Source organism: Elephantulus edwardii, unplaced genomic scaffold (assembly GCF_000299155.1).
Source record: "Elephantulus edwardii isolate Elephantulus edwardi_28Jun2011 unplaced genomic scaffold, EleEdw1.0 scaffold00111, whole genome shotgun sequence".
NCBI classification, from domain to species: Eukaryota; Metazoa; Chordata; class Mammalia; order Macroscelidea; family Macroscelididae; genus Elephantulus; species Elephantulus edwardii.
Window position 1 is genome coordinate 10,823,767 of NW_006399861.1, and position 21,079 is coordinate 10,844,845.

The 21,079-nt window shown below is 45.3% G+C and overlaps 2 protein-coding genes across 2 annotated transcripts in view; both read left to right on the plus strand.

The window, feature by feature from the left end:
- Positions 1-16,134, plus strand: part of GCK (glucokinase (hexokinase 4)) — a 20,776-nt gene extending 4,642 nt beyond the window's left edge. The window contains exons 2-10 of the mRNA XM_006892171.1: positions 5,244-5,406; positions 6,835-6,989; positions 7,870-7,989; positions 8,546-8,641; positions 8,818-8,917; positions 11,302-11,485; positions 12,241-12,396; positions 12,748-12,981; positions 15,990-16,134. Of these exons, the coding sequence (XP_006892233.1) occupies positions 5,244-5,406; positions 6,835-6,989; positions 7,870-7,989; positions 8,546-8,641; positions 8,818-8,917; positions 11,302-11,485; positions 12,241-12,396; positions 12,748-12,981; positions 15,990-16,134 (1,353 nt within the window). The remainder of the gene's footprint in view (positions 1-5,243; positions 5,407-6,834; positions 6,990-7,869; positions 7,990-8,545; positions 8,642-8,817; positions 8,918-11,301; positions 11,486-12,240; positions 12,397-12,747; positions 12,982-15,989) is intronic.
- An 18-nt stretch (positions 16,135-16,152) lies between these two features.
- Positions 16,153-21,079, plus strand: part of MYL7 (myosin, light chain 7, regulatory) — a 15,764-nt gene continuing 10,837 nt past the window's right edge. The window contains exon 1 of the mRNA XM_006892172.1: positions 16,153-16,198. Coding sequence (XP_006892234.1) covers positions 16,153-16,198 — 46 coding nt within the window. The remainder of the gene's footprint in view (positions 16,199-21,079) is intronic.

A 21,079-nucleotide genomic window follows, 5' to 3' on the forward strand; every position in this document is an offset into this window, starting at 1 on the left:
TTTCTTAGTTCAGGCTCTGTATTCTCTTTGTCGCTGTAGAGAAATTCAACTGATTTTTGTGTGTTGAGTTTGTATCCTTGCTAAATTGGTCCACTGTGCCCAATAGTTTTCTTGTTGAGTCTTTAGGGTTTTCTAAGTATACTATCATGTCATCCACATAGAGGGATAATTTTTCCTCCTCTTTGGCAATTTGGATACCTTTTATTCCCTTCTCTTACCTTATTGCAATCACTAAGACTTCCAAAACAATATTAAATAAGAGAGGTTATAGTGGGCATCCTTGCCTAGTTCCTGTTTTTAAAGGGAATGCCTTTATCCTCTCTCCGTTGAGAACAATGTTGGCTCTTGGGTTTTCATAAATACTTTTTACTATGTTGAAGAAATTCCCCTCTAATCCTATTTTGTTAAGTGTTTTAATCAGGAAAGGGTGTTGGATTTTGTCAAAGGCCTTTTCTGCATCAATTGATAGGATCATGTGGTTCTTGTTCTTTGCCTTGTTAATGTGATTAATTACATTAATTGTTTTCCCTATGTTGAACCGTCCTTGAATACCTGTTATGAATCCCGCTTGGTCATGGTGAATTATTTCTTTGATGTACCGCTGGATTCTATTTGCCAGTATTTTATTCAGAATTTTTGCATCAATCTTCATGAGAGATATTGGCGTATAGTTTTCTATTTTGGTGGTGTCTTTTCCTGGCTTTGGTATCAAAGATATGTTTGCTGTATAGAATTAATCTGGGAGGATTCCATCTTCTTCTATTTTCTGAAATAATTTATGTTGAATTGGTAACAATTCTTCTCTGAATGTTTGATAAAATTCACTTGTAAAACCATCTGGTTCAGGGCTTTTTTTGGTTCGAAGTTGTAGATTCCATAAACTTTTGTCATTATATCCTTGTCTGAGATTTTTCTTTTTTTCTTTCCCAGTCAATAGGTTGTATTTTCACCTTATTGGTAAATGGTTTTGATGTGCACAGGGACTTAATCTTTGGGAGGTTCTATTTATTGATGCTATCCTCTCGTGATTGTGCATTTCTGGATGGATTTGGCAGTCTCTTCATACCATAGGCTAGGCCTTCTAAGTTTGGTCCCATTTTGTCTCTTATCTTTCTGGTTTGGGGCTTTACACCTAGCTCTCTGATCCACCTTAAGTAGACTTTTGTGTATGGTGTGAAATTTGCATCCTGCTTTAGCATTGTGCAGGTAGAAGTCCAGTTTTTCTTTGTTTTTGGTTTGGGGGGGTGTATGTGTACAAAAAATTTATTACATCATTATACAGGTTGGCATTATCTTAGATGAGATTCCTCAGAATAATTATCAATCTAAATAGAGTACAGAAAGACTGTTTTAATTAGAACTTTCTGTCTAAATACAACCTCCCTTTTTGAACTTCTATTTGCCATAAATGAAAACATTTAATATTACTGATATATTTACAAAGTTTGAAAGAAACACAAACATATAAAAGGATTCCATTACTGTTTTCTATACCAGATAAAATAAAATGTAATCCCGTCACCCCCCCCAAAATAATTTATCAATAACACTGTGTTTTAATAGTTAAACTTAGGGATAGTTTAATTTTTATTTTGCTGAGTAATATAAAAATGCATTAAACAGTCTTTGCCTGGAATTAACAGTAGACACTTCATTATCATTCATATTCTGCTTACTTGTAACATAACCCTCATATGTAGACGTCCAGTTTTACCAACATTATTTGTTGAAGAGGTTGTCATGTCCCCATTTCGTAGGCTTTCTTTCCTTGTCAGGCACCAGCTGGCTGTAGGAAGATAAGTTAATTTATAGGTTCTCAACTTGGTTTCATAATCTATATGTTTGTCATTGTACTGATACCATGATGTTTTGGTTATTACATCTGTGTAATATGTTTGGAGATCCCACTTGATTTTTGTTTTTCAGAAGTGCTTTACTTATTCAGGATCTCTCTCCTTTTTGAATAAACATGCCAATTGCCTTTTTTATCTCTTTGAAAAAATGAATTTGATATCTGCATTGGGATTGCATTAAATATGTAGATTGCTTTTTGTAGGGTTGTCATTTTCACCTCATTAAGTTTTCCTCTCTGTGAACAGGGAACATTTTGGATCTCTTATTGTTTCTCAAGGTAGTGTTTTGTAGTTTTCTTTATAAAGATCTTTTGTATCTGTAGTTAGGCTTACTCTAGTTAGGTATCTCTGTTTGTGGTTGACTATTCCCTTCAAAAACAAAGGTGATCCAACAGAGTGTGGAAATTGTCTAATATCACTAATATCACAGTCAAGTAAAATCCTTCTGAAGATTATAAAATAAAAACAAGCAAACCCAAAACTAAACTATGGTGTAGTGACAAAGAACTTCCGGAGATACAAGCTGGATTTAGAAGAGGCCATGGCACTAGGAACATCATTGCCCATGTCAGATGGAGCTTGGCTGAAAGTAAAGAGTACCAGAAGAATGTGTATTTGTGTATTATTGACTGTGCAAAGGCTTTTGAGTGTGTGGATCACAGGAAATTGTGGCTAACCTTGAGAATAAAGGGAATTTCAGAATATTTGATTGTGCTCATGCAAAACCTTAACTTAGATCAGGAAGCAGTCATCAAAACGGCAAGGAAATAGTGCATAATTAAAAATTAAGAAAGGAGTATATCAGGGATGTGTCCTTTCTCCACTTTTTAAATCTATATACAGAATAGATTTTCCAGGAGGTTGGACTTTATGAGAGGAACGTGGTATTGGAGTTGGGGGAAGACTCATCAACAACCTGGATTATGCAAATGACATAACCTTGCTTGCTGAAATTGAGAAGGACCTGAAGGGTTGGCCGCAGAAAGTCAAAAAATGTAGTGCTCAATGTTAATTGCAGCTCAATGTCAAGAAAACAAGGATACTTACCACTGGGCCCATTGACAGCACCATGATAAATGGAGAAGAGATTGAGAGTGTAAACAATTTCATCTTGCTCAAATCCACAGTCAGTTCTTGGCAGCAGCAGTAGGAAATCAAAAGATTAATTTAATTGGGAAAATATGCTGTCAAGGACTTCTCCAGAGTGCTGAAGACAAATTATATCCGTTTAGAGACCAAAGTGTACCTGATCCAGGCCGTGGTCTTCTCAACTACTTGCTATGTATTGGAGAGCTGGACAATGACTAAGGATGACAGATGAAGAATTAATGCCTTTGAGTTGTGGTGCTGGAAAAGAGTATGAAATATACCATGGACTGTCAAGAGACTAAACAAACATATCCTGGAGAGGGTGAAACTAGGTTGCTCCTCAGAGGCAAGGATTGTGAAGCTCCCTCTCACATACTTTGGGCATGTTTCCAGGAGGAAACCAGTGCTTGGAGATTCATGTTTGGAAGAGTGGAGGAAGAACAGCACAGGAGAGGAAGACCCTGGATTAACACAGTAACTGGAGCAACAGGTTTAGGTATGTCAGAGACAGTGAGATTAGCTCAAGATAAAGTGAGATTCAGGGCTATTGTTTATAGGGTCACTGTGAGTTGCAATTGACTAAATGACACCTAACAACAACATTCCAAATGGTATTGCTTTCTTAGGTTCCTTCTCTGTGTCTCCTTTGTTACTGTAGAGGAATCCCAATGATTTTTGTATAATGATCTTGTATCCTGCCACTCTACTAAATTTGTCTACTAGATTTAACCATTTTTCTGTTGAGTCTTTGGAGTTTTCTATGTGCACTATCATATCGTCTGCATATAGTGATAGTTTTACTGCCTATTTGCCATTCTGGGTGCCTTTTATTTTCTTCTCTTGTCATATAGCCCTAACAAGTACTTACAATACAATTTTGAAGAGTGGTGAAAGTGGGCATGTTTGTCTGGTCCCTGTTTGCAAGTATAGTGTCTTTCTCCACTGAGAATGATATTAGCTCTTGGGTTTGTATAAATACTTTCACTTTGAGGAAATGCCAATCTACTTCTATTCTGCTGAGTGTTTTAATTGGGAAGGAAATTCCTTTCTTTTCCTATTTTTGCTGAGCATTTTAATTAGGAAGGGGTGTTGGATTTTGGTCTTTTCTGGATCAATTAACAGGATCATGTGGTTCTTGTTCTTTGCTTTGTTAATGTAATTAATTATGTTGATTGTGTTCCTTATGTTGAAATATAGTTTCATACCTGTTATGAATTTTACTTGGTCATGAAGAATTATTTTATAGCAAAGGTGAAGCGGCATGCCATGCTTGGCTTGTATCAGTCATTGTTCATCCTGTGAGACTGATAAGTCTCCTGTTGTAGTTTGTAATGTATCAGGCAAGAACTTAAATGCTAGCAGCTTGGACTCACATCTGCTTCTCAGGAGAAAGCTATACTGTCTCCTCTTATAAAGATTTATAGCCTTAAAAGCCTAATTATGAGTTGGATTTGGTTTGAGATTTGGGAGCTTGAAAAGTGAAAACAAGGTTCAAAGCCTTGCACTGCTTCTAGGCTGGAACTGAGAGAATCTCCACGGCCCAGGCTTAAGTGTGGCACTGCTGCCAGGAGCAAGACTGTGCATGTCTGTGAAGAGTGAATGTACTGTTTCTCTCAGAGCACTTTATCTGCTTTTTTTTCTAGTTCAAATTGAAAATATCTTTGTAATTTTTTTTCCCCTTTAAAATCACTACCCAGAGACAGCCAACATACCCACAAGGGCTTTCTCCCATAAACACCCTATGTGCAGAGCAGTCACACAGACTCAGAGCAGGGTCCAGCTCCCTGAGAAACAGTGTCAGAGGCATTATACTGTGAAGCTCTCCCTGGCACAAGTCTTCGGACACCCATATGAAAGGTTTTGCTGTGGTTGGCAGAATTGGCTCCCTGAGGAGCAAGGGGGGGGGGCACCAGTCATCTGTGCTGCCTACCTCCTGGTGCACAGGCTGCATACTGACCTGAGCCTAGAGGCATGCACCAGAGGTTGCACATAGCAATGGACTTCCCACAGCCACAGGCAGACCTCAGATCTGTCTTCTCTCAGTTATGACCCAGAGGAACAGAGGCAGGTGCCAACAGATATTATGTCCCAAAAATATTCTGAACCCTGCTCTTTCTTTCAATCTCCAGTTCATCCCAGGTTAAATTAGTTAGGGACTTGCCTTTGTGATTTACCATTTACCATTTTCCTTTTTCAACTAGTTTTAAATACCTTGAAGCTATGTGTCCATTTTAAAGGGTCTTCTCCATCCTGGGCAGCTTGTCCTTAGCTCTGCTGCTCCTGAGCCCCTCCCTTTGGCAGGCAGAACAGATCCTGGCCGAGTTCCAGCTGCAGGAAGAGGACCTGAAGAAGGTTATGAGGAGGATGCAGAAGGAGATGGACCGTGGCTTGAGATTGGAGACTCACGAGGAGGCCAGTGTGAAGATGCTGCCCACCTATGTGCGCTCCACACAGGAAGGCTCAGGTGCCCTGGCCAGGATGAGTGGAGGGACAGGAGTGTGGAGAGGAGGAGCAAGGCCAGGAAGCAGGAAGAGCAGTGGAAGGACAGAGGAGCAGGATAGAAAACAGGAGTGGGAAGCAGAGGTGGAAGCACTGGGGCAGGGCAGGCAGAAGGATGAAGCAAAGACAGGGGCACAAGGCAGGTTATAGGAACAGAGTGCAGAAATAAGGAGCAGAGACAGGGTGGGTGGGCCTACACAGGGAAAAGGCAGAGGAACGGAGACCAGAGAGAGGCACAACTATGAAGAGACAGGGACAGGCTATAGACATGGCAAAGGAACAAGGCTCAGGGATAGGGCAAGAGACTGAGGATTTGGGATGAGGTGGAGAGCTGAAAAGAGTGGAAACAAGAGCAGAAGAATGGGGTAGTGGAGGATAGTGGAGGGACTGAGACAGGAATAGAGGGATAAGGGTTGAGGGAATGGGGTGGAGAGAGGATACAGGGATAAGATGGAGATTGAGGGGTGGCATGAAGGAACAGAGGTGTGAATATGAGACATAGGGACAGTGGCAGAGGAGCAGGGTACAGGAAAGGCGGCAGAGATAGGGTGCAGGGGTGTAGTGAAGGCACAAAGAATGGGAGGGTGGATGAAAGGATGGAGAAAGAGGACTGAGGAGGATGGATTGGGGATGAAAGAGTGGAGATAGAGGATTAGGGAGGAGGGATGCGGTGAAGAAATGGGCAGTAGAGGGATGAGGGTGGAAGCACAGGACACAGACACAGAAAAGAAAGATGAGGATGGAGGGACAGGGGTAGAGAAAGGGGAACAAGGCCTAGTGAGAGAAATGGAGGGGGAGGTCAGGGATGGAGGAATGGAGACAAGGGATGAGGTGTAGGATAGATGTATAGAGTCAGGGCACAGGTACAGCTTCCCATCCCGGGAACAGGTACTCTAACCAGAACCTAGCAGACAGAAGAGTCTTCAGCCCTTCCCTTATCACTTTGGTGTGTCACCCAGCAAAAGGATTGTCCCAGACTGTTATGAGTGGATGATGAAGTACCAGTATGTTGGGTCCTGATTTGTGCAATGCCTTGGCCCTCTGGGCTGGTCCCCAAGCCTTGGCTTACTTTGAGTGTCCTGGCAGAGCCGGCTCTTGTCGCGCTGGCAAGCCCTGGTTGTTCAGGGTGGAAACAGCTCAGCCCCTAAGATAAGCCTCCTCAGTCCTCAGGAGTCCTCGCTAGGTGTCTAGCTGGTTCATGTAACTCTTGTTCCAGATAGTTAACACAGAGGTTCCCCAGACTTCTGAACTCAGAGATCTTGTGCAGCTGTGCTATGCCCTTCCTGAGCTTCCCTCCCCTCCCACCATCTCCCTTCCTTCCCCACCTTGGACCTTGCGGTTGGCTGCCCAGATACCCCTTCAGCAGGCTGACAGATTTCTCCCTGGGCTGCAGAAGTTGGGGACTTTCTCTCCGTGGACCTGGGAGGCACCAACTTCAGAGTGATGCTAGTGAAGGTGGGAGAAGGTGAGGCAGGGCAGTGGAGTGTCAAGACCAAGCACCAGATGTACTCCATCCCCGAGGATGCCATGACAGGCACGGCAGAGATGGTGAGCAGGGTGGGCAGTTGTGGGCTTAACCCTGGGGCATGGAGTGGGAGGAGAACCCCGACCTCAGAAGGAGCTGAGAGGGCTCAGTTTTACCACTCTCAGGCATAGATGACCTATTCCCAGGGCCAGCCTCTCACCTCCAGCAGGTTGAGGAGGGGCATAGTGACAGGAACAAACTCCTACCCAATTCTCAGAATAAGCCCCTTAGAACATGTTTAGAAAGTGCTAGAACAGCTAAGCAAAGACACAGAGTCTTTGCTTGGAATCAGTCTGTGCAAGTGTGTGGTCATGATGAGGAAGGGAGACTAAGCAGACTGGTGTGAGCCCTGAGGAAAGGCATGCATTGGGGGTGAACAGTTGGAGCCCAGGCCTCCTGAGAGAGGGCACAGGGTCCAGGGCGAATGGCGCTGCTCACACCAGCAGTCTGCTGTCTGTCCAAGGACCATGAGAGAATTAATGCTGCTTCCAGAATGATTCTGTCTATACGCAGAACATTTAATGCATGCTCAGTTCCATGGACAGACCCACGGGGGATGTCAGGAGAAGTTGGTCCTCAGTGTGGTCAGGACAGGGCAGCAGTGAATCTGGGAGTGTCAAAGGAAACAGTGAGCTGGAGACAGAAATTGCAGGCTGGCCCTGACTGGGTCCAGCTGGGTGGGGCTAGCCTGATAGGACCCTGGCAGCAGTAGGGAAGGTCAGGGCTACTCAGGAGAGACGGCCCATGGGCAGGCCTGGCATTCAGTGGCAGCCATGGAAGGAATGACTTTGTGGGACCTGATAGTTGAGCACAGAGGCCCCAGTATAATCGTCTCCTGCTGGTACATCTTCTCTGGTAAGATCAGCACTTTGCTGGAAGTTCAACAAGATGTGTCTCTTGCAGCTCTTTGACTACATCTCCGAGTGCATATCTGACTTCCTGGACAAACATCAGATGAAGCACAAGAAGCTGCCTTTGGGCTTCACCTTTTCCTTTCCTGTGAGGCATGAAGACATCGACAAGGTGGGGCTGTGTTGCAGTGTAGGGCAGAAAAGAGAGTCAGGCTGCTGAGACCCTGAGGATGGGTTGGTGGGTGAGTGCCAGAGAAGTACACATGATGAGTAACTTCCTGAGGCCAAGGGGCAGTGCTAGAACTCAGAATCAGCAAGACTGGTCTGGCATCCGTAATTTCATCTCGGTGCTACCCAAGACCCATAAAACAAACCCTTTTACCAGAGTCAATTTAAGTCTGGACCTTATCTTTGCTCTGGAATGTGGTTTTTGTTTTACTGTCCAGGAATGTCTCCTTCCACAACCATTTTTAAATCATCTGCAACCAAAACCACGCAAAAATACGAGATATTTAAGGAGAATTCTTTCCCATCACTTGTACAATTATTTGACTACTCTAAGCCTCAGTTTCCCCAACTGTACAGCAGGGCTTCATGCCCCTGTGGTCAGCTCCCTGACACTTCATCCCAATCCATGAGCCAGAGCCTGCTGAAACGACCTTCTCCCTACCTCCGCACCCTCTGACATTTGTCAGCAGCAATCTCTGAGAGTCTTGCTCATTCTACAGGGCATCCTTCTCAACTGGACCAAGGGCTTCAAGGCATCTGGAGCAGAAGGGAACAACATTGTGGGGCTTCTAAGAGATGCCATCAAACGGAGAGGGGTGAGATGGCACGTTCTCCCATACCTTCCCTAGCCACTACAGCCTCTCCCCTGGCCCCTCACCTCGCCTTTAGGTCAGGATCCAAGGCGGGCCAGGCTACCTTTCTTGGCTGGATGACACAGAGGAGGCCTAAGATGGCTTCCCTGCCCCACTTCTGCCGCTGTGCTCCTTGGCAGGACTTCGAGATGGATGTGGTTGCAATGGTGAACGACACTGTGGCCACCATGATCTCCTGTTACTATGAAGACCACCGGTGTGAGGTTGGCATGATTGTAGGTAAGCCTCCTCACCACCCACCAAGGCTACAGTCACACCCCATCACAGAAGACTGGGGGTTGGGGGGGGTGCATGCTCGTGCTCAAGGTAGGCTGCACAGAGCAGGCTCCTAAGGTCAGAGACCTCCACCATGCCCTACCCCAGGCTGTGCAGTGTAAGTGTAAAGACTCAGCCTTCAGTGATTATCAGGGCAGGGTCTAGGTGCTGTTCACAAGCCCAGCAGGGAACAGGTCACAGAGAGTACGGGTTCAGTGCGGGGGCTGTATGAGTGCAGCTGTTTGCTGTATGGAAGCATTTCCCATGGAAGAACTACCACATCACACTGACCTGTCAGCTGCCTGTCCACCATGTGCATCATGACTGGTGAAATGCTTGAAATCATTCAAGCTTTGCATACTTGTCCAAGTGGAAAAGGGACACCATCCTTCCTGGATTGTGTCCTGGTTAGCCCAGGCTCCTTGCCTTGTTGGTATGAGATAGGTGCTGACTCCTGCCTTTCCCAGGCGTTTCTGAGGTCACCATCACATGTCTATGTTTACTCTCAGAGCCCTGTGCAAGAAGAGTTGTTTGTGGACCACAGGCAGGCCTGTGGTTACATAAAGTCAGCCAGTGATGACAATATTTTCTTCTATGGGCCATTTAGAGGCAATTTTAAAATGTTAAGTTTTATGCTCTTGGAATCTGAGCCCTAGCTATATCCTCTTCCAAAAACAAAGGTCATTTTGTACATATGTATGTGTGTTTAAAAAAACAAAACATTGCCATCAAGTCAACTGTGACTCATAGCAACTCTCCTGGACACAGTAGAACTACTCCAATAAGGTTCCTAGCCCATAATCCTCATGGAAGCACACTGTCATTTCTTTCTTTGGAGGAGTGTCAAAGAAGTTAGCAGTTTCAAACTTGGCTTAGCCAAGTGCATAACCACAATATCACCAGAGATTCTCTCTCTCTCTCTCTCTCTCTCTCTCTCTCACACACACACACACACACACACACACACACTCACTCACTCACTCACAGAGAGAGAGAGAGAGAGAGAGCTGTGAAAGCAGAACCTGATGGGACTTCCTTATTTTTCCAGGTCTTACAAATTCTCTATCATTAGCAGGATGCAGTCTTACCACTTTAATGTTGCTCATTTTATTAGAAATACTTGAATTCTCTCCCTCTTTCCCCCTCATACAGATTCCAGGTTGTGCCATTTTTAAATACACACACATGCACATAATAGAAATTTCAGCCTGATCTTTGTTGCTATTCTTGTTTTTTACATCTTTTCTTTTCCTTCTACCTTTGAGATGATGAAAAGTTCATCTTTAAGACCAACATCTAAACAGCTCTTCCAGGAATCCCTGGCTGTACTCTCCCTGTACCCCTTTCTGCTATGATTTCTTGAAACACCCAAACAAGTGTATCTCCCCAAGAATTTTGATGTGATCTCTTGCTGGGCCAGGCTCTTTGCTGTACCCAAGCAAACTCCCTTAGAACAGTAGAACAGAGACAGCAAAGAGGTGGCCAAGGTATGCAGATATCTCTCAAATAACAGTGTTCCACCTGTGGCAACACCCCTTCCAATTCTTGATGTGCTCACATGCAACCAGGCTTCTGCAGGCACATGGGTTTGCAGAGCCTGATGCTTTCCTGGCTGTGCTATGCATGTAATCCTGCAGAAGCCACCGCTTAGAAGGGCCTCAGACTTGGCTTGGTGTTCTTCACCCACCCTTTTGAAATTCTTAAATTTTGAAACAATGTCCCATATTTTCATCTTGTTCTGGGCCCATGCTGCTTGAAATGACCACTGAGTGCTTCCTGAAGACCCATGCTGTGTCTTGCTCACTTTGAGGTGCCTCCAAGCACATGCCTGGGATAGAGAAATTCAGATGTGTGTATGGACAGGTTTGGAAGCCAGGGTGATGTATAAAGGAGATATAATCATATTAACTTCATAAGTTATTCTAATTGGCAACACCCTCTGACACTCATTTTTTACCTCAATTTTCCTAACACCTCAATTAACAGGTGAGGATATTAAAAGGTCATCCTCTGAGGAAGAGGAAATACCCTAGAGAGATGGTGTCCACACATAAATCCAGGCCTTCTAATACCCGGGAAGCATTTCTCCATCGGTCAAGCCGTCATAGGGAGCATCTTCATATAGGCAGATGGGGCACAGAATGATGGGTTACAAAGGGGGTTGAGAGGACACCAAGCTGAAGTGACTCCTGGAAGCCAGGCCCAGGGCCTGGACATAGTGTCTACCCTGGAGATGCAGGGTTCCAGGTAAGTAGCCCTCCCCATCAGGTACACTGCCCTCACCCTACTCCGGATGACCAGCAGAGCCATGACTGCCCAGTTGGGACTTGATGTGGTCACATCCACAGGCACAGGCTGCAATGCCTGCTACATGGAGGAGATGCAGAACGTGGAGCTAGTGGAGGGGAACGAGGGCCGCATGTGTGTCAACACCGAATGGGGTGCCTTTGGGGACTCCGGCGAGCTTGATGAGTTCCTGCTGGAATATGACCGTGTGGTGGATGAGACCTCCATGAACCCTGGTCAGCAGCTGTAAGGATCAATCCCACCCCACCCCTCCACTTCAGTGTCTGGACAGGCCTTTGGGTAGCTTGCAGGGCAAATGGAAACCCTCACCACTGCCAAATAATGATTGGTTTTTAAACAGCTTGGGGCAGAAAGCAAATTAACAATGTTGTGTGAGCTCTCTTGACATCCTTTCTGCTGATCCCCTGGCTTCAAGCTTAGATAATCCTCTTCCTAGGATCCCACTGGCCATTTGCATGGTAAAGTCTCCAAGAGACCCACAACAGAGTGTAATTGTGTTTTTAACCCAGATTTCCTCAAAATAAGTGTCTGCCTACAGTCACAAATTGAATAATACTGTGAAACGTTATGGGTCTGAAGAACACAATTTGGTATCCAACCCTTCTCAGAGTTTGTTACAAAAATAGCGATCACTTATTAGCTACTTTCGAAGTGCCAAGATTGGGTGGCTAAGAGTCAGGGTAGACACGAAGGCAATGGGTTGACTACCGAATGTACACGTTATTATTTTATCTCTGACGCTCATAAACCTCTATTAGGTCAGAGGTATTCTATGTACGTATTGCAAAAATTTGACCTGGAGAATGGCCACGGCGGACCCATATATTCCACACCAAGAGCTTACATGTTAGGGGACCTCATCTGCCTGCAGATCTGCCTGCCCCTCCAGCCACGCTGGTCCTTCACCCTGTCCCAGGAGCCACCCAGCAGGCGCTGGTGGCAGCCTGCACAGAGCAATTCGGCTCCCTCCCCCTCTCCAGATATGAGAAGCTCATCGGCGGGAGATACATGGGCGAGCTCGTGCGTCTTGTGCTGCTAAAGCTCGTGGACGAGAACCTGCTCTTCCACGGAGAGGCCTCGGAGCAGCTGCGAACACGCGGCGCCTTCGAAACACGTTTTGTGTCGCAGGTGGAGAGGTGAGCAGAGGCCAGCCCAGAGCCCAGCGAAGGCGAGCACCTATCCACCACTCCTTTAATCCTCACAACAGATCCAGTGTGCAGCACGGTGACTTCCCCACTTCACATGGGGCACCTGGGAAATTAGAGAAGAGAGTAATGACCCATGTTATTAGCTGGTCTGGTTCTCAGCAGGTCCAGGCTTGAACCCCTGAGTCCCTGCCCCCAGGAGCATTTCACAGAGATGAGGATGGCAGGAGTCGTTCTCATTCTCAAAATAGGGGTCCCCAGCAATCGAAACGCTCTCTCAGCCCTGGCAAGGGGAGGGGTGGGCAAGCAGGTCCAAGGGTTCAGCCTCTGTCCCCCATACAGCGACTCAGGCGACCGCAAGCAGATCTTCAACATCCTGAGCACCCTGGGGCTGCGTGCCTCTGCCACCGATTGTGACATCGTGCGTCGCGCCTGTGAAAGCGTGTCCACGCGCGCGGCACAAATGTGCTCGGCGGGGCTCGCGGGCGTCATCAACCGCATGCGCGAGAGCCGTAGGGAGGACGTGATGCGCATCACCGTGGGCGTGGACGGCTCCGTGTACAAGCTGCACCCTAGGTGAGCGCACTGCACGCCTGCACCTCCCAGCCTGGGAATGATCCCCAGGGCCCAGAGCTGCAGAAAGAGAGGCCTGAAGGGACTGGATCCGTTATCTAGTGCTGTTGTGATAGAAACTGTAGAAACAAATTCCTTCCTCCACAGCTAAGAAGCTGAAAGGTCACATGCAGGTTGCAGGCACTCATGCAAGGTCACTGTTGATTCTGGCAGAAGTGCCTTGTCCCTTCTGGCTTCTGCCCTACACTATTCCTGTCTAATTAGTGTAAAGGTAAGGGGTGGTAGCCACAGGCATAGAGGTTAGGGTCTACAGCACATACTTTTGGGGACACAATCCAATCCATAACGTTTCACTCTTTGACCCTCAAATATTCATGCTCTTGCCATATGCAAAGCATTCACCCTATCATCATCTCAAAAATCTTGAATAAACTAAAAAAATATTTCATCTCCTGAATCATCTGAATCAAATATGCATGAGTGTTAGGTATATTCCATATTCTGAAACAAAATTCCTCTTTGAATCTGTGAACTCTAGACTTTTAGGTTATCTGTTTCCAAAGTGCAGTGATAGAACAGACACAGGTAAATATTTCCATCACAGATGGGAGAAATTTGGAGGGAAAGAAAGTATCTTTCCCATGGGCACTATGAAAGTCTAAACCCCTGTTTACATTAGCATTTAAAACTTGGAAATAGTCCTCATTCTTTGGGACCATGTAGGCAGTGGCTCTGTCCTGCAGACTTTGGGTTTTAGCTTGTGTCCTGTGTTCTGCAGGGAGGCTCTTCAGCTCTGGACTTAGGCTTCACCTGACTTTGGGAAACCTCATTCACCCACGAAATCTGAATGATGACCCCCATCCCCTTGAGCCCAGGAGGCACCATTCTTTTGCCTCTTGGGCATGTCAGTCCTGTCCCCTCAGCCCTGAACAGTAGCCCAGTGTCCTTGGCATTCTTGAATAGTAGCCCAACTCCTGAACCAAGTTAGTGAATGTCTGACTCTTTGAAACCTAAAAGGCCCATCAGAACATAACAACAGGCTGTGGTTTTAAATCCAGGCAGCCCTGTTTCCCTGCTGCTTCCAACAGTTCTGCTGATCTGATTGCTCTAAGAGTAATCCTCTTTCTTTTCTTGGAAGGTAACATATGTGGCTCCTTTAGCATGTTTCCTGCTTACAGACTTCCAAGAGGTAGACATCATTCTTTGTCTCCTTCAGCATGAGTGGATAGGTTTTCTGCTGTGGTGATTTGGAGCCTCTTTAGCATCTTCTTTAAGAAATTCCTCAGTCAGATATCAAGGTTCATCATTTACAAGTTCTGCCTTCCACCAAACATCTGAACATAACTCAGACAAGTTTGGTTTTTCCCCTCAGTGCATTAAAAGCATTATCCTTCCAACACAGTACAATCATATATTCATTGTTTTCTTTTAAAGCCACATCAAAAGCATATTTAACATACACATTTCTAGTAACATTCTGCTTCAGACATCTATGTATTCTCTAAGACAATAGAATCTTTCTCTATGGCCCTCTTTACTTCCTTCTAAGCCCTAACAAGAATTAGGTTCCTATTTCTACCAACAGTCTCTTCAAGGCCATCTGTTTTGTGCCACTGAGTCAGAACTGACCCACAGCTGACCCTCCAGTGAGTTTTCAGAGACAGTAAATCACACAAGCAGCGACTGTCATCCTTCTCCCATGGAGCTGCTGATGGATTTAAACTGTGTGCAGTTGTGCTTTTGTGATTGTAGTGCATGCAGTTTCTTGCTAACCACCAGGCTGCCTCAGAGCAATCTAGGCTTTCACTATTAAGCACATTCAAAATCCTCCAGCCTCTGCATATCATTCAGTCCTAAAACTACTTCTGCATTTTAGGTGCATGAGTAGAAGTAGCACTCAACTCTTGTGTATGTCAAGGACCTAAATTTGAGGTATCAAAGGGTGACGTTATGGATTTCATTGTTGTTGTTGTAGTTGTTGTGTGCTCTCGAGTCACCTGCAACTCATAATGACCCTATGTACAACAGCCCTAAACCCTTCTCTATCCTGCGCCAGTCTCTGTCTTTGACACACCTATTCCTATTACCCCAGTCACTGAATCAATCCATCTCTTCGAGAGTCTTCCTCTCCTGTGCTGTCCTTCCACCGTCCCAAGCATGACATATCTCTCCAAGGACTGGTTCCTCCTTGCAACATGTCCGAAGTATGCCAGACGAAGCGTCAGAATCCTTGCCTCCAAGGAGCAGCCTGGCTTCACCCTCTCCTCTTTGTTCTTTTAGCAGTCCATAGTATATTCAATACTCTTCTCCAGCACCACATCTCAAAGGCATCAATTCTCCTTCTATCATCCCTAGTCATTGTCCAACTCCCTGTTGCATAGCAAGTCATTGCAAAGTCCATGGCCTGTATCAAGAGTACCTTAGTCCCAAAACTGACATCGTTGCTCTTCAGTACTTTGGAGAGGTCTCTGACAGCAGACTTTCCCACTGCAATTCAACTTTTAATTTCCTGGCTGCTGTTGCCATGATTGTTGATGTTGGAGCCAAGCAAACTAAAGCTGTCCCCTAAATATGTGTTGAAAATCCCAATCTCTATTCCTATGTTATCGTTTTCTTTAGGAATGGGTTGTTTTAGTTGTTAATGAGGCAGGAATAGAGTATATCTTTTGACATATAAAGGTACTAAATAAGTAAGCAGCAGTCCACCCTCTTACACAAAGAACATAAATTTCTGCTTGATCACCCACCCATTTGTGTTATTCCTGTTATAGCAGCACTAGATAATTAAAACAAGGATGCTCCCCAGGGTGCCCTTAGCTGCAGTCAGAAGGACTGCCTTCCTGTTACCCTCTCACTCCCTGACCCAGGTGCAGGGAAGTCCCCTGACCACAGCCTGCCTCAGTTCTCTAGTTTTGTCCCTCGCAGCTCTTCTAATGGTGGGAAGGAGTGAGGTGAGGCCTGGGAGGGGGAAAAGGAGGCAGTACCACCAGGACTGATCCCTTCCTCCTCAGCTTCAAGGATCGCTTCCATGCCAGTGTACGCAGACTCACGCCCAGATGCGAGATCACTTTCATCGAGTCGGAGGAGGGCAGTGGCCGAGGGGCAGCACTGATCTCTGCCGTGGCCTGCAAGAAGGCCTGCATGCTGGACCAGTAAAATTAGAGGTCAGAGGGCATGGAGGAGCCTGTGAGCCTGTGTCCACAGGCTACAGGCACCTCAGGTGCTCTCAATCTGGACCAGAGCAGGTTGTCCTCTTTGCAAAGACTCTGGAAGTATCCCATCCCCACTGCTACCTCCAGGAAGATGGGGAAGGCCCTGCCAGGGATCTAGATCAGCATCTTTTCCAAGTTTGTCACATTGGCAGTCTTGGGTGGTAGGGGATGAGAGGAAATGCTTGGGATGAACAGGAATGGAGACCCTCAGAACCTCTCACCTACTTGAATCCTACAATCCAGACTGGAGTTACTTATTGAAGACTGTTGCATCTTCTCCCTCTACAAGGTATTGGCCTTACTGAGCCAACCCTCAGCCTCTGCTGAGGGAAGAGTCTGTTGCTCTGGGTACTCTTGGAACTGGCTTCCCTGAGAACTGGGGAGGTGGTTTCAGTGGCTGGAGGCTGCTGATCTCTGGGAAATTCTCTTGCCTTTGGTGAAAGAGGCCCACGAGAGCAATGGAAAGGGGACCCAGCTCCGCTGTGGAGGCTTCCAGGCTATGTTCTCGCCAGGGGGCTCCCTCCCATGTCCCTGTCCCTCAGGGCACTGGCCTAGTTTGTGGTCCTGGAATGGAACCTCACAGACAGTGCTCAAAAGCCTCCGGGTGGTACCAGCTCTCTGAATGAGAGACCAGCATAGGAAGAAGAGCTTATCACCAACCTGCTCCAGTGGTGGGATGTGGGAGGACATGAGAAATGCCATCCTTGGCTCCCACAACCTTCCAAGGGATACTTAGGCCCTCTCTACTTCTCAGCAGACTTCACATGTGCCACTCTACCCTCTCCATTCCCAACTCATGACTTCATGGTTTTATAAAAAATAATAAAAAAAAGTGAAAGTTTCAAATATGGCCTTATCGACCATTCTCCGGCCCCTGTACATAAAGATCATGGGGAAATGTACATAAAGAGACAGCTTCCAGGGCATACAGTAAGTACTAGAATTCACCATTGCTCCACCAACTGTACCACCCTGGGGAGTGTGTTAAGTGACTGAACCGAACATAAGAGCAGGAATGGGAAGGGCAGGGGAACAGAGATTTTACCACCAATGTTCTAATTGGATTAAAACAGTTCTTGCTTGTGTGGATACACAAATGTTTTTATTTGCAGCAAGTAAAATACAAAGAATCTAGTCACTTTGAAAATATGCTACCTCAAAGAGGGAAGATGGGGAAAAAATAAAAAAGAGGGAAGATGATGTATTATGCAAATCAAGAGGCACACACAACTGATCTTCAGGCTGGAGTTGGACTGACAAAGAGCTCACCACAGCTTTGTGATAACCAGGCGTTGCCTGGGAAGTGTCTTCTTGGATTTAGAGTTACCTTCTTCTGGTTGAGATGCCCACTGCCGCTTCCTCAGGAAGGTCATCTAGCAGCCACATTTTTTGTTTGTTTGTTTCTGCACATTCACAGAACCTAAAACCCCTTGCAGATAACTTGAAATGATATTTTAGTAAAATTAATGTTATAAGAACACCTGAGGCTGCCAGAATTACTGAATTCTTCTGCTGCCTGTGCAGGGTGTGCCGCTCCTTGAAATAAACAACTTGTGGCTGGCCTCCTTGACCAACTGTCTTGAGGAAAAAATACTTGGTTACAATAGTAAAGTAGCTTCTATCCTGCTTACTTTGTAAATAGGAAAAGCTGCTGCAATCCCAAAGGCATGCCAATGGAATCCACCAGTTGCTCCTCTGGAGAAGGAGGAGCAATCTCCTACAGTGCCAGTCAGATCCAACTGACCTTACACAACAAGAAAGGGGGGGGGGAGAAGAAAAGTGTCAACTGGGAGAGTCTGTTACCAGAACAATTTCTACCTGAGTTCAGCGGTTGTTAAAAGTTTGTTGTGTGCAGTGAAATCAGAGCCAACCCATAGTTGACCCTCTAGTGGAGCAGCTAGTGGACTCAAGCCACATGCCTTTGGGATTGCAGTGCAGCTTCTTACCACTAGGCCACCAGAGCTCCCCTTTTAAAAGTTTACCAGTATATTTAATACAAAAACATCAGTTAATATTTCCCCTTCCTATGAACTGCAGAAAACTATTCATTGCTTGATTGTTTTCAAAAGACATCTTTGGTAAAGTGATACTGATCTGGAAAGTCTTCATTGTTACACAAGATTCTAATAGACATGGCAGTTGGAGGTTTAAACTAGTGAAAACTTCAGGAAAATTTTATTAATACAAGGTAATCTATGATTCAAGAGATTTTTTTTTCCTCAGCAAGCGTTTGGTAGTGGTTATTATATTAATGAAAATGGCCTCAATGTTCTAACAGATGTTGTTGATTGGGGCCATTGCAACCCAGTGAAGAGCAGCACCAAACAGTGGCTTCCTCGTGCCATCCTTCCCAGTCACTGCAACATCTTCCTCAGCGTTTTCTTTCCCTTCACTGATTCTCTGATTTTTCCAAGCATGCCATCTTTTCCCAAGGACTGGTCCCTTCTGACAACACAGGAGCAAAATGTAAACCAAATTCCAGAAGAATATGGAAGATTAAAACAAACCAACCAACCAACCAAAACCCTGCCATGAAATAAAAAAGGAGGAAACATCAAGATGAATGAACTGAGCATCTGACTGATGCTTGTCACTGCTGGGGGACTGGGGGAGTGGGTGTAGTGGGGCAAGATGCCTGCCCTGGGGCAATGTTTCTCCCAGCTCAGGAAAGGTTGGGATCCTCCATAGGCCCCAAGATCTGAGCTGGACCACAAGTAACATCTCTTCTGGTCTATGGGACATTGAGGGGTGGGGCACCCCACCTGGAATAGAGTGTCTGCTGGCCCCTGAGGCATCTACACTGGCTAGGAATAGTGTCTAGTCTGTCTGGCAAAAGAATGGTATCTTTGTCAGTCTTGGAGATCAGTACATACAGGGTGTCAAGTCAGAGATGACTAGCATGAAGAGATCATCACTGCTGACCTGGAATGTCCAAAGATGGCACATGCCTCAGAGGGTGCACGGCTTCAAAAGGGATCATGGTCTTTTGAAGTAAGAGTGCCCATGGGAGGCAAGAAACCCAGTCAGAGATGGTGTTGCAGGAAGACGAGACACCTCAGGGGTAAATAACCACAAACGCCTCTTTAGTAAAAAGTATTTTATTATGCCTGCAGAGCTTTGGGGGACTATTGTCCAAAATGACCAACCTCTCCAAACTACTTTGTTCTGAGCTTTTTCTAGGAGACAGACAAATTCTGTGACACTCTCATTGGTGGTTTTAAAGCATCAGTATTAATTTTACAGTTTCAGCAGGATGGGAGGTTGTGAGTTTGAACATGTCCCAGCTTTCCAGATATAGGAATATTTTTATGTGGCCACAGCTTTTCTAGCGCAGTAGAAAAAGAAACATACAGCATTACAGCCTTCCTGGCTTTTCAGATAAGGAAGAACCTGGAGAACCTCTCTTTTCCCTTCTTAGGAGTTTTAACATTCTTTCAAAGCCTCTTTTTCCCCAGGGTTCCTCTCTTAGTGGTACACCAATAATCCAGGGATAGAGTGGAGGCTAAATACCCAGTTAGCCAGCTCCCATGAGATAGGGAGGCTGTGAGTGTAGAATTTGCACCCTTTGCCTGGCCCCAAACAGAGCTGGAATGTACCAGGGGAATGGTCTCAGCCACCTGGTATGGGTGGAGGGTTTACTCCTCTGATCTTCAGGATGTCGTGGGGGACATGGGAGGAGAATACACCTTTCCCATTGTCAACTAGCTGATGATGTGGGTACCATTGTGGTCCCACCTTCCCACACCAAGCAGATAGGAATTCAAAATGGCTATACTGTGCCATTTATGTTTCTACGGTCAGCCTGTCTCCTTACTTGATATTTTCGTTTAGTTTCTTCCTTTAGTCAGTGTTTTGTCTTTTCTATTAAAATTCAGAGTTCCACAATTATCACCCATGTCTGTTATCTTTGTTTCCTGGTGAAGAGACTCTGAACTACCATCTGTCTAGTCCACCATCTTACCCAGAAGAGAGACCAAGTCTTATTGAGAGTTGGCCAAGTCATAGTAATTAGTTAACCTAGGTCTGTATTTCATATAAATAGTTCTACAATATGTTGTTATTTGTTGTTAGGTGCCATCAAGTAGAGCATGATTCATAGCAACCCCATGAACAAAAGATCTGAACCGTGTACTGTCCTGTGTCATCCTTACACTTCCTAACACACAAGAGCCCATTGCAGCAGTCACCTTGTCAATCCAATTGGTTGAGAGTCTTCTTATCCTTCGCTGACCCTCCACAACATCATGTTCTCCAAAGAATAGCACCTCCTAGCAACATGTCCAAAGTATGTGAGGTGAAGCTTCATCATTCTTGCCTTCCAAAGAGCACTCCACCTGCAAAAATACATTTGTTCTTTCTCTTGGCTGTCTATGGGATGTTCAGTGCTCTTTTCCAACACTATAGCTCAAAGGCGTTCATTCTTTTCCTGCCATTCTTATTAATTGCATCTGGTAGTAATCAGAAAGATTATGAGCTGAATCAGATGCACCATAGTCCTCAAATTGACATTACTACTCCTCAATACTTTGGGAAGGTCCATAACTGCAGATTTTCCCAGTGCAATGTGTCTCCTTATTTCCTGACTATTGGTATCAAGGATGTTAATTGTGAATTCAAGCAAGATGAACTGTTGACAGTTTCAGTCTCCTCTCCATTCATCATGATGCTGCCTATCAGTCCAGTGTAACTCGTCGTTTTCCTGAAATTGAGGTGCAATCCATACCAAAAGCTGCATTCCTTGATGTTCTGCAAAAAAGTGCTTCAAGCCCTCCTCACTTTCAGCAAGCAAAGTTGTGCCATCTAGAGACACAAGTTAATATTTTTGGGTGTTTTTTTTAAATTGGGATTTTTTTTTTACTTTTAAATATATATATATTATTAATTTTAAT